A 12999-nucleotide genomic window follows, 5' to 3' on the forward strand; every position below is an offset into this window, starting at 1 on the left:
CGATGCCTGTTTTGTATCATGGAACCTCAAGGATATATACCATTGCCAACTTTCCCAAATATAATTGCAGACTTCACTTCGCTGCCTCGTGCGTGTGTTGCGACCACTTTGTGGGAGATGGGAGGCAGGAATAGACAGCCAAAAAGTAGCGCAGAGGCCAAGCAGCACAAACAACATTCGCTAGCACAATGTAAGGCAGTAAAACATATGTCCACCGCACGAGTAGACGTAGCAAACATCGTGTGGCCAGGTATGCCCGGGGCGCCGCTCGATGCCGTCGCCGGCAATATGAGGCTCCACGTGACCGTGTCCTTGACGCGTCTTATCGGCAGCGGGACGACCGCCAAGTGATAACGCGACCCGCGGTTACTTCGTCCGCCGGGAACATGTCGATTTTCATGGAATGATTACGCGTCGCTCGGCGGTACTTGGGCATGATAGAAAAGGCCGACAGTGTAGTGCCTATGATCCTGACAAACAGCTCTCCAAATCCAAGGCTGCACGCTTACCGCGACCCTACCCTGCTTTCATCCCTTCAAAGCCATGGGTTTCCTTACTGAACTGCAATATGCGGGCATGGTGTTTTGGCGTATCCTCTTTCCGAGCGGAACGTTCAGAGCAGACCAGATATCCGACCTCGCAGGGCGTGTGGTGATCGTTACAGGTGCGTTGGCTCTAGTATCCGTTAAACTGCAGACGAGACTAATCATCGCCTAGGCGGGAACGCTGGGATAGGCAGAGAAACTGTCAAGGTGAGTGCTTCTGGTCGAGTTTGGGGCGGAAAGGCTACAAACGCAGTGTGACTAGGTGCTCCTCGAAAAAAATGCAAAGGTATACCTAGCAGCAAGGAGTAAGTCCAAGGCAGAAGAGGCCATCAAAGGCTTGAAGGAGGAGACCGGCAAAGAGGCCATTTTCCTGGAACTGGACCTCGGGAATCTCGCGGCCGTACGCAAAGCAGCAGATGAATTCTTGAGGTACGTATCTCTTACTAGCCTGTGATTTATGTGTCCAATGTTGAGGCCGCGTTCAGCAAAGAGCACGAGTTACATATCCTGTTCAATAACGCGTAAGTTTGACTATTCATATCTTGTACATTGTCCTTAGACCTGATGGTTGGCCGCCTTCCAGCGGTGTCATGGTGCCTCCCATTGATATGACAACCGCCGATGGCTACGACTTACAGTTTGGAACTAATGTCGTCGGTAAGCTTTTCTTTGTGGCATGTATGCTATGTGCATATTAACGATTTCTCATTTGCAGGTCACTTCCTGTTCACCGAACTCCTCATGCCTGCACTGCTCGCTGGTGTACAGACGTCCCCTGATCACCACGCGCGCATCATCACGACTTCTTCGTCAGCTGCTATGTTTGATACCATCCATTGGGAAAGCCTGAAGGACGGCCCTGCGCGTCGTAAGCTGAGCACTAGTACGCTATACTCCCAGAGCAAATTTGTGCGTCCTATCGCTTTTGCCCCACAATGTCCTCCGCTCTAACTGTCGAGTGCATGTCCGTAGGCAAACGTCGTGGTGGCGCGGCAAATCGCTAAGCGGTACGCAGACAAGGGTATTATCTCCCTCTCCTTGGACCCGGGTGCGTGACTTCCTATCTTTTATGGATCATGAATGTTGATGATTCCCGCAGGAGGTATCAAGACTGACTTACAACGCCACGTACGCGACCGTGAAGGTCTAGTCGGGGTGCTAGCACGCAATTTCGTAGGTGACTTATTGGCTCGACAACATTCTATGCTGACGGCTGCCGGCGGTGCCTCTGATAGATGGACTTTACGCTGCGCCCTGCGCCCTTTGGCGCGCTGACGCAGCTGTGGGCGGGTACCATGCCCGAGGCAGTGAACCACAATGGCGAGGTTGTGCCGGTCTAATTGTTCACCTTAATTGTGCACTCATCGATGGGTTTCTCTTTTCTAGTATCTGGTCCCCACGGCGAGGGTTGCACCCTGCAGGTCGGAAGCATACGATAATGCACTTGGCGAGAGGTTGTGGAATTGGCTCGAGGAAGAGGTGAAGGCTTATAAGCAGTAGCCGTGCATCCAACAAAGTCGCCTTTGCTCGTGGACATTGCATTCATCGCAAACTCCTTTTACTTTAGTAAATACATAGTAAATTACAATACTTTATGCATGGGCATTCCGAAATCAACCATTATCCGATCGACAACAAGTGGGCGCTCCAAATACTCGAGCTCGAAATTGGAACATACGCTTCACCAATATGTAACTACACGAATTACGCATTCTTCCAAAACATTAACAATGATCGTAGCCTGCAGGGTATGGAAACACTAGCTATGTGAATGACCGCTGACATATCACACGTCACCTACAATTGAACAGGGCTATTATGGTGCAAGAAGCTGTGCAAGTGGCTTGAGGGAAAACCGAAGTGACTCTGACGGGTTTGTTCAAGAGAGAAGTGCGTTTCGAACATTGACTTCTAAAGTGCGGATTTTTGCGGTGTCCCGGTTTACAACCGAGGAGCTGTTTCCTCACTCAGCGCGCCGTATCATCATCGCGGTCTTTTTGTCAGATTCCGTCCTTGAATTGAGCAACTATGTTTCCCGCTCGACATGTTCTCAGGCGAACACGTATCACATTGCCGAATCAACGCACGATTCCGGCCCGCCGCCCGCCTATGCGTATATGAAGTCCAGCCTCTCCTATGAATGGTGGGAAAGTAGACTGCCTCGAAGCCTTGTCCACCATTCAGCATACAACCGTCTTCATTTCCGATATCCGTGATTAAACAGTCCTATTGGTGCGGGCAGGTCTCTATATTCGTTAAATATATATACGCATTACTCGTGCGTGCTGATCTGTGAATTGTTATCCATCTATGTCACAGAAGACCTCGACAGACGCAGGGGCCTCCTGCTGAGCGGGTTTGACACTATGTCGCTCCAGTGGCAGGGTGCGATTTCTTATTTTGTATGTCGTGCATCATGCTGTGCTTCCATTACCTGCTAGTGAACGTTCAATACTTGTGAAACTTTCGTGCAGTGGCTTTCGGACTAGAAAAGAGCCCTTGTGGGAAGATCGGGCTGCTCATAAGTACCATGCACAATGTGCGAGGTATAGAACCTGGCCAGACTCTCTTAACAAAGGCGAGAATAGGTAGAAGGAATGGAAGTATCGCAATGAGGCCAATTACACCCGAGATCGCTATACCCGAGGTGGTCCAACCTGTTATATAGCAATGCGGAACAAAACATGAGTGGCGTGGAAGCCCGAAAAGGACCAGAGAAGCCATTATATGCAAGCATGGTTTTATGACGCCGCAGGTTAAAAGTTCAGGCCCCCTAAAACATTCGAAGTTTCACTCGAGGTGGATCTTCGCCTCTTAAGAGAGCTATCCTCGAGGTATATAAATGGCGATATGAAGGCAGCATTAACTTGTCCGTCCACTGATCCAAGGCTCCAAGATGTTCAGCATTACACCTCTCATAAATTTCTTGTTGTTGTTCACCAATGCTCTCCTCGTCCGCGGACTAGATGCCTCCTTGACGCTCGCTGACGTGCGCCAGGCCTTTTACGAAGCCGATGTACGTCCGCATCCTGCATGCGTCCCCTTAGGACCGGTCTGAATCCGTGTAGATTCCACAAGATGCCAACCTCACCTTCAACCCCAGTGTGTTCCTACAAGTTATCTTCCCTCAGGAGTCGTCCTCGCTATCTATCGTGCTATACACACCGGGAACGAATTTGAGCGTTGCTGGTATGACCTTTTCTCTTGATATTATATATCATGCTGCTACTGGTTCTGATACTAATCCTCCAGCTGTTGCACTCGAGCCCGTATTTGCTCTTGTCGGGCCAGCTCTTTCGAAGGATTTTGTGGTCATAATGGTGGACCTTGATGTGCCGTCGCCCTCGGACCCATACCTTGGGCCCTATCGACACTTCCTAGGAGGCGACTACGTGCCTCTAGACTTCACACCGCTGGGTGCATTCCTGCTCGGTAATCTCACTAAACCTGTGTCAAGTTGGGTATCGCCTGCGCCCGATAGTGTAGCTCCTCACCGGTACGTAGTCTTAGTCCAACACTGGCATCATAACATCGGCTGAATATAATTCCGCTCAAAATATAGATATGTGTTACTTGTATATGAACAGCCCACAGATTTTTCTGGACAGACACTTATCACTACGAACACGTCGCGCTACAACTGGGACATGAGCGCGTTCGTCAGGGCCATAGGGATGGGTGATCCGATTGGCGGGACTTACATGCTTGTCGGAGCTTAATCATACATTATGGATCGTTCTATCTTAAGACATTAGACATAAGGCCGGCGAAGTCGACAGGCTCGGTGGGAGACGCGTCTCAAGTTGTGGCGTCTCGCCGCTCAGACGCTTCGGATGTTTCCGGTAAATCAAACCTTAAGTGATCTTCATGTTCCTTCGTTGAAGTTCAACGTTAGCTATCGTTTAGTCCCTCAGTCTGGATGAATATTTTCGTGCGCTGTGTGTTTCTCCCAATTCGTCCACCTCAACTCCTGTCCTCGAAAACCACGAGTTTGGTTACCCCTGTGGAACGTTTGTGCAAGCATGGGGGCCGCTGAGCCTGCCCCTTAACCCGTTTTTATAAGCAAAAATCAATGCTAGCATGGTGGCGGTGGAATTACTATCTGGGCGGCACCTTTTTTAAAAAACCTTGTCTCCCTGTTTGATGTTTGTGGTCCAGTGATTAATTACTTGGATACTTTTCGAAGCCGAACGGCACCCTCCAATCTCTCTCTTAACAGTCTTTATCTATTTCCGCGACAACACAAATCCAAATAGGGTGCGCATACTCTATCTGAGGCGATGAGTTCCTTATGGCTCCAACAACGTCGCTGGTTCAGGATTCCTGCGTATCCATTGTTCGTCTTAGAAATGCTCCTCCTGGCATTATATTCTATTTAAAATCCATCGTCATGAAGAAGAGAAGAGAATTGTGCTTGATAAGGAACAAGAGTGCACTTCTCGTGAGAGGTCCCACGGCGTCACATTGCATCACGCGGGGCTACAGGTGAAGTCTACACTTGTTCAAGAGGGATATGACTGACTGCTGGGGCAAAACATGCTACAGGATTTTCATCGGGGCCAGGTTTCGTAAACTGCTATGTTTCTATCAAGTCAATAATGTGTCCGTTCAACAGCTGCACCTGCTTGCATAAATTAAACCATCAGCTTATCACCGGCGCTCAGCGATGTGGGTGGACCCACAAGCAACTACAATTCTCGCAGGCACGTGTTGCGTGTCATAAGGCATGTGAACCGAAGGAGTGACCCCTTGTCTCGCCGTTATTTCCTTTTTACCTGTCTCGGTTACTTAAGACTTCTGCCTCTCAGCTCGTCTGCCATGATTCCAGCTCGCTTTTCAGTCCCTCACATTCTCAATCATGCCAGTTGTCACTCTAGGCACCGTTACGGATATCATTGAACTGGCCCGTGTTCTGAAAGATCTCTACACGGCTCTTGACGAAATACGCGGCTCGACTGCAGAATATCAAGATGTCGCCGCTGACTTGCGACGGTTCAGTGTCCATATGCAAGCCGTAGAAGAAGTGATTGCGTCTTTCCCAGAGACGGCTAGCCCTCACGCTGTCGCTTTAAAGCAAGACATCAAGGGTTGGACGGAGCTAGCACGGAAATGGCAGCTCAAGTTTGGTAAATACGAGAAAACCCTGGGTACAGAAAAGGGCAAGATCCTGTCGAAGCGAACTTATCACAAGGTTGTATGGTACCTCCGAGGAAGGCCTCGCGTAGCGAAGTTCAGGACAGAGCTTGAGGCCGCACAGGGCGGTGCTTTGCTGCAATTTATGGCTATCATCGGGTAGGCAAATGCCGTGTTGAGACTATGAGAATCTTCTAATCCAGGCCTACAGAGACATGCTGTTGTGGTCGTTCAAGGATACGACGAACAGAATGGATACTCATACCCGCGAGCTTATCAGGACGGTTCAGCAGATAGCTCCGATTGTCGTGCGTGGAGAAGGAAATAGTTTCGGAGTCACGGACGCTCTTGGAAAGCGTTTGGTGCTACCCACTGAGCATTTCAAGAATTGGGGTGTACGTCTGATGTTCATTGTGCTTGAGATGCTACCTCATTCTCAGGACTAGCTCTTTCATCACTTGTTACAAGTTCACTTCCGCGGCAAAAATACCAGAGAAGCAATGATCGGTCACAGCTTCGTTCAACGCGGCGACTACATCATGTCACTTGTGCTTACGCGGGACCAGGGTGACGAGCTTGAGCGGATCATCCGCCCCCCACAGTGGACACTCACGGTAACAGATGGAGCGGAGTTCACGATGACCATAGCGATGAACGTCCCCACAGGAGATGTTTGTCCTCGGTGTGGATCTCTTTCATTGACATCGCCGGATGAGCATGGTTGGCGAGACTGGTAAGCGTAGCCCTGTCTAGATGGACACGACATTCATGGGCTGACAAGGAGCCTTACAGTCCAAGATGCGAAGGGCGTTCTCATGTGTCTATGGGCGAAGAAGACATAATGCACGTTCTCTTCCCGTATTTGATATGTACCTCACCGAATCTCACGCCATATTGTGGATAGACGTCCTGGCAATGAGCCGCTGCCACAGCCGCCGGAAGTCGAACAAGAAAGTCTTAACGATGTATTGAAATTCTTCCGACGGCTTCACATAAATGTATGTGCCTTCGCCATACCCTTACTCTAATTCGGCCTCATAGTGTTTAGGTTATCGGCGATGGTAGTGAACATGAAGGCACGAGCGAATGTGAAGGCGTGATCGAGCAAGAAGGCGCCACCGAACATGAAGACGCGACCGTACATGAAGACGCGATCGTACATGAAGACGCGACCGTACATGAAGGCGTGATTGAACATGAAGACACAACCGAACCTGAAGGTGCAACAGAGCCCGACATAAACGACGATAGGCCCACCGTATCAGTGTATCGCTCGCCGGATATCTGGCCAGACCTCATCAACCGTGCGAATGGAACACGTACCCTCATAGATGCGGATAACAGTATCACAACCAACCCTCGGCAATCTGAGGGGAACCGCCCGCAACTAGCGTTGCCCAGTGCCCTGCGCGGGCGCAAGGCCCTTGCGGGCCTGCTCCTGGGGCCGGGCCAGGCTCAGGCTTGGCTCGGACTGAGCCCCGGGCCTGATCATGGTGGTTCGACACAGTCTCCTTCCCGCCGTCTCCGGGAGGTGGAGGGCCTATCCGAATACCAAATGACATATATACCAGCCGTTCCCCGTGCCACACCTCGACCACAATTCTGTGATATCCGATCAAATCCTGGACCTCGCTCACATCCAAACTCCACAATATGCTCCCTCCCGCCGTCACCGGGAGGTGGGAGGCCCGTACCAATCTGTCCCCGCGCCACGCCTCGGCAACAATTCTGTGATATCCGATCAAACCCTGGTCCTCGCTCACCTTCATTCTTATTCTCCTCCACTGTTCCCCGCGCTACACCTCAGCCACAATCCTGTGATATCCGATCAAGTCCTGGTCCTCGCTCATTTCCAAACTCCACAATAGGCTCCTTCCCGCCGTCTCCGGGAGGTGGGGGGCCCATACCAGCCGTTCCCCGCGCCACACCTCAGCCACAATTCTGTGATATCCGCTCAAATCTCCGTCCACCTTCAAACTCCACGACCTTACTCTCCTCCACCTCCCTGGTACAAAACATTTGTGAACAACCGGCATCGGAGGAGAGTCTCCTCGTTCGGGGTAGCGGGCTATTTGTCGGGTATTAGACTGGCTACATAATATACACACAATATGTGCGAGTCTAGTCTGACTCAATTTGAGGGGTCCGAACCGTATGACGCGATTTCGCGTTACATAAGCATTTTGATCTCCGAAACGCGTCGTATAGATCTTGAATGACGCGACGCGTCGCAGCGCCTAAGGACGCGTCCAACATGCTTGCCTGCTAGAGAATGCAATACCCGGCCGACCCATCTTTAATATAATATTAGTATTTATTTGTAATGCTAGACCACCCTCCTAGAGAATTCTTTCAGGTCAGCTCGCCTGCCAGCTGTGCCTTAGTCGCAAAGTCGTAACCAACAGCCTGTCATATGATCCACATGAATTTCAGCTCGAAGGTGTCTGCAAAGCGCTGAACGGCGTAGACATTCTGGCTATCACTCCAACATGCTCAGAGAAAACAGGCTATATGATTATTTTCATGCTCATGGCACCTAGACACCTGGTATGCGCTGCAGGTCAAGGGAACCGATCTAGCGGTAAGAACTGTCGGCGAACAACGGCATCGCTCGGCCATCAACCGGCAATCGCAAACAGGTCTGAAATGCTGTCTTACGGTGCGAGGGGCGTGTTTTAAAGCAGACCTATATATAACGATCGTCGCCCCATACAAAAAAGTTCGTTATATTTATGGTCTGCCTACGGGAGACTAGTGCGAGTCGCGTGATGAACAAACCGCGTCGCGTCGATACTGCAACAACCACGCGGTCTAGTCTATTTGGATTTAGGGGGTCCGGACAGTAAGACACGATTTCGGAGTTACGTAACCGATTCCATGTTCGAAACGCGTCGTCGCGATCTATACACAGCGTGGACGCGTCGTGCTGAAGCCTTGGTGTGGCACCTCCCGCACCATGTACTGCAGGCGAGTTGGTTGTCATAGGAAGGGCCAAGAATAGCCAGTGGGAGAGCTGTGCAAATTGTAAGACAGCCGAGTAGTGTGTCGAACGCAGGCTCTGACTCAGAGATGGGGAGCACACAAAATGCGTCTGCTCACTAGCAATACATAGTTGTATTTTGATCTTCCACTCTCCTCGAGTGATGTTGAAAGCCGTAGTAGCAGAGGCATTGCTGGTATAAAAGGACCGATGAGATCGTCCCGGACAACACCCGGCCATCAGCCGGCTAGTGCTAGCACGCTCGAATTGCTGTCTTATGGTCCGGGCAGACTATGTAGCGACGGTCCTCCAGAATATACTGTTCCGTAACAGCCTGAGACGTGCATTAGCGCTCTGATGAGGTGTGAGAACGGCCCCTATGCCCGCTACTTAATGCATAATGTACAAATCCACTACACTACTGCCTACGACGCCGTGAGAGAATGTGACGGCGGCCTGCCCCAATAAGTGAATGCCCCCAAATCAAACAACAGCTATGGTGTGTGCGCACGGACGGCATGTATACTGTACAGCAAGTCACTAGTCAACCCCCGAGTAGATCGAGCATCTAACGCACACAGCACACAGATCGAAAGTCCCACAAAGACAGCCCAGCAGCACGCGCCGCCCTCCAGCCCAGCCCCCGCGGCGACGCACTCGGCGCGACGGGCGGGCGCATGTCATTATAGTACAGTACCGCGACCTCCTAGGCTCGCTGCTATGACTTCTCCCACTTTGCCCGCGTGCCCCAGTGCTTGTCCTGCCACTCGCGGAAGGTCTTTGCGACCTCTGCGTCGCCGCTAACGACATCGTCGTTGATACAGAGCAGCGCGGCCTCCTTGTTCCGGTCGACGCGTGCGAGCATGCTCGCCGCCTGGCGCGGGGACTGCAGGCGCTCAAAAATTGCGGGAGTAGTCGCTGCAGTCGGGTCAGCACGTTGCGAGACAAGAGGGAGCCGAGGCGCGGGATGCGGTGGGGAAGAGAGCACTCACCGATGACGTAGCGATATCGCTGCAGCAGCGACAGAGTCCACCGGCGCACGTTCCGCTCGCCCGTCGCTCCCATCACGTCGCGCAGGGCAAACGCACCGTTCTCCCACTTATCCACAAGGGGCAGGTGGGGGACCACTGTGAGCTCGTCGCCCGGCGATGCAGAGCCGGCGCCAGGAAAGGATAGGCCGAAAGGGAGGGACGGCAGCTTGCCCGCGAGCGACCCGAGGGCGCGGTCGGGCGAGGGCAGGAACGTGGAGAGCCCAAGCGGGCCGCTTGTGCGCATGAGCGCAGAGATGACTGATGGTCACAATGGACAAAGGGTGGGAGGGGACGTCAGAAAGGAACGTGAACAGCGAACATAGGCAATGGCACGCACTGCAGTCGCCACATTGCAGCTCGCGGAACGCAATGTGCTTGAACACCTCAGACGCGCGGCTGTGCCCCGGGAAACACTGCCTAAAGCTGATGCGACAACTTGGCAGCTTGTCCTCCGGCGCGTCGGGCGTGAACGCAGGCCACTTCTGCTGACCCCTCGTGCCGAGCGTCGCGTACGCGTACCCGTCGGACGAAGCTGCCGACGGGGTCCACAGCCACAGCCACATCCAATATTAGATCAGCCTCAAACAGAGACAGTATGAAAATAGAAGACGCACAGAAGACATACGCAGTCTTGCCCAGGCCCTCAGGCACGCCGGCCTGCGCGAGCATGGTCATCACGCGCTCGCGCTCCAGCGTCGTCCGGCGCCCCGCCCTCACCTCCACCTCGCGCTTGCCCCCTTCGGGTACGTCCCACGCGCCGCCGAGCTCTGCCCACGCCTGCCGCGCCTCTGCGTCGCCCCAGCCGTCGTCGAGCGTGCCGACGTGCGCGACAACCCACGTCCAGAGCAGCGCCTCGCGCGCGCGCTCAACAAGCATGTGCGCGTGCAGGAACATCGTGTTCACGTCCGACGGGGTGCCGGGCCCCGCGGTCTCGCGGAACGCGTGCGTCGCGGAGCGCGCGAAAGCAGTGGGCCAGATCGCGGCAGCCTCAGCGAGCAGGGGCCGGGACACGGACTTGGCTTCGTGCACGACGTATGGCCGATGCCGTTGGCCGAAGCGTTCGCCTACGGAAAGGGCGGTGAGAAGAGAGAAGGGGGCGAAGAAGAGTAACGCACTGAGTATGTAGTTGGACTCGCCCATGCTACGCCACTCGCCCTGCGTCTTCGCGTTGGGACGGGTGGGCGCAACCATGAGGTCTGACTGGAGGTAAATCACGACGCCGTACGCTGTAACAGGTGAGCCACTATAGAGGGAAAACAGAGAAATCACTTACCAGGGGTATAGAAGCTGGCAGGGTTCATGGCTGACATCATGTACAGGTCGTCGTTCTTTGCGAGGTGGGTTCAGGGGGCTGCAAGAACGCTGCGTGAAAAGGGCTTACCATGTATACACTACGGAGAGACGGCTCAGCGGCGGTGCGATGGCGCAGACGAGGTAAGAGAAGCTCACAAGTGGTCCGAAATGGCATCAACGTGCCCAAGTTGGCTCTCGATCGCCAAGCTATCACCACACAGTTCAGCGATCAGCAATCTTGTCCTAGGACCTCCTCACTCACCTGTTGAAATTCGTGCCTAAATATGGCTGAAAGACCTGCGCGTGGTGCACAACTTGCAGACCCACATCCCCGTCTACCCACGCGGTCCGTGCTTCTATGTCCAGCCACTGCGGAATCTGGCCCAGGCGCCAGCCCGGCGGCAGTGCCTGTGTCAAGTTGGGCGTTGTTGTCGGTAAAGGAAAGTCGGCGGTGAGCAAGAAAAAACGCCCTGCGTAGCCCCGGAAATTTGCGAGCACAGACCGCAACGAATGTCGCAGCTCGTCGTGGTCTCTACAAATGCGGGCTATTAATCGAATGGCCGTATGATGGACGATAGTGGAACTCACCGGTACATCCTAGCCTGCGTGCCAGACGCAGCGGGTCTCCAGGGGTCTGTTGGACCGAATGCGGCCTGCGCGGCCTTCTTTGCCTGATCCTCTAGCGGGTCGGAGCCATTGACCCAAGTCCAGAGAAAATCGAGCTTTGGCTGCCCGCCTGATACACCGCAGGGTGCACCCTCGCTGAAGTAAGCCTCAACACACTCTCCGCTAAGCTCACGCACGGGGAGCAGCGTCACATTATGCGATACCTGTGTCCGAGGAGCACGGAAGGGTAGGTATGCAGTACGGAGCGACTCGAACGTATTCGGCGGGAGTAGGTCCATGAGATCGATATCGAGGAGGTCTTCGTCAAGATCGATGTCCATGTCGATTTCGTGCAGTGCGCCGCGGAGGATGACGAAGAGGGAGAGGAGGGCGCTCCCGAACAACACGACATACAGAACGCGCCGCCGTAGAAGATACGCGAGGGTATGGGAGGCGGCACGCGATGCGGTCAGGCTGGTGCCATTGCCGCCGGAGAGAGGAGCAAGGGCGATGTAGTCTGCTGCTGGGCGGAGGGTCATTGTGCAGAGCAGGACATGGGCCCGCAGGCAGGAGGCTGGCAATGGCAGAAGGCGGTCGGTGAGAATGGGCTAGAGGGAGAGGCTGAGGAGGACATACAGAGACGGCTTGTACGGCAGCGGAAGTGGTGGGCGGAGCCGCAGCAGTTGCGTCGGATTACGTCCGGACCTGTGATTGCAACCGTCAGCCTCTAGAAGTCGAAGCGCGGGCAGACGGCTGTGGTCGTGTGCGGCGTCCACGAGACAGAGCGGTGGGGTGAGAATGCGCGGCGAGTGTCGGGATATGTTCAAGACAAGAGATGGAAGGACGAGGTGCGCAGCAGCGGCCGCACAGCCAGGGGACAGCCAGCAGAGCGACTACTCACTTGTCCTTCAATGAAGCTCGATCGGTGCATCAGCTATTCTTAGCACAGGCACCCGCTTGGCATCACGAATCGGGGATCCAGGGCTGGCCGTGCCGCTTAGATAAGCGACACGGCCCTCTTCCAGCACGACCAGCGGGCACTTCGGACACGCTACCTTGCAACCACTCGACTTCCAGACTGCGGACTGCGCAATGTGGGATGCATCTTATTGACTACTCAGCTGACGCTCTGTGACCAAGGAGAACCAGTCAGTACAGCGACTGTAGGCGCGGAAGGGAGGAAGTCGGAAGCTGTACCGCTTATGCGACCAGACGCTAGTGTCGGCATGATGTGTAGTGGCCTCAGTGGCAGGAAGGCGGCACCGTCGCGCGCCATGTGTCGCTGTTTTAACCTGAGTCTGCGTTCGGCATGTGGGACGGCGTCCGAGTCTCAAGCTCAAGCTTCAAGGGTGGGATGGAGAAGGGACGGGTTGCGGACGATGCTCGCCCACCTTTATACTGCGAGCCTCTC

General features: G+C 53.9%; 4 protein-coding genes across 4 annotated transcripts; 3 read left to right on the forward strand and 1 right to left on the reverse strand.

Annotated features, from left to right (window-relative positions):
• Window positions 1-543: 543 nt before the first annotated feature.
• On the forward strand, window positions 544-2045 carry POSPLADRAFT_1159937 (hypothetical protein; the record flags this gene model as incomplete). The annotated part of the gene is made up of 9 exons (XM_024487481.1): window positions 544-678; window positions 832-974; window positions 1031-1066; window positions 1129-1202; window positions 1261-1454; window positions 1518-1593; window positions 1645-1700; window positions 1781-1870; window positions 1932-2045. 9 exons carry the CDS (start codon window positions 544-546, stop codon window positions 2043-2045), a joined length of 918 nt encoding a protein of 305 aa, XP_024333292.1.
• Window positions 2046-3441: 1396 nt separating this feature from the next.
• On the forward strand, window positions 3442-4264 carry POSPLADRAFT_1062647 (hypothetical protein; the record flags this gene model as incomplete). Its single annotated transcript, XM_024481540.1, has 4 exons — window positions 3442-3561; window positions 3614-3734; window positions 3798-4041; window positions 4108-4264. 4 exons carry the CDS (start codon window positions 3442-3444, stop codon window positions 4262-4264), a joined length of 642 nt encoding a protein of 213 aa, XP_024333293.1.
• Window positions 4265-5403: 1139 nt separating this feature from the next.
• POSPLADRAFT_1160005 (hypothetical protein) lies at window positions 5404-7764 on the forward strand (the record flags this gene model as incomplete). Its single annotated transcript, XM_024487488.1, has 5 exons — window positions 5404-5837; window positions 6193-6360; window positions 6583-6676; window positions 6727-7357; window positions 7571-7764. The coding sequence occupies 5 exons, from the start codon at window positions 5404-5406 to the stop codon at window positions 7762-7764; spliced, it is 1521 nt and encodes a 506-aa protein (XP_024333294.1).
• A 1612-nt stretch (window positions 7765-9376) lies between these two features.
• On the reverse strand, window positions 9377-12127 carry POSPLADRAFT_1050701 (hypothetical protein; the record flags this gene model as incomplete). The annotated part of the gene is made up of 8 exons (XM_024480042.1): window positions 9377-9576; window positions 9651-9947; window positions 10027-10221; window positions 10304-10932; window positions 10963-11040; window positions 11139-11189; window positions 11245-11514; window positions 11571-12127. 8 exons carry the CDS (start codon window positions 12125-12127, stop codon window positions 9377-9379), a joined length of 2277 nt encoding a protein of 758 aa, XP_024333295.1.
• Between the last annotated feature and the right edge of the window lie 872 nt (window positions 12128-12999).

Source organism: Postia placenta (genome assembly GCF_002117355.1).
Source record: "Postia placenta MAD-698-R-SB12 unplaced genomic scaffold POSPLAscaffold_23, whole genome shotgun sequence".
Taxonomy (NCBI): Eukaryota; Fungi; Basidiomycota; class Agaricomycetes; order Polyporales; family Adustoporiaceae; genus Rhodonia; species Rhodonia placenta.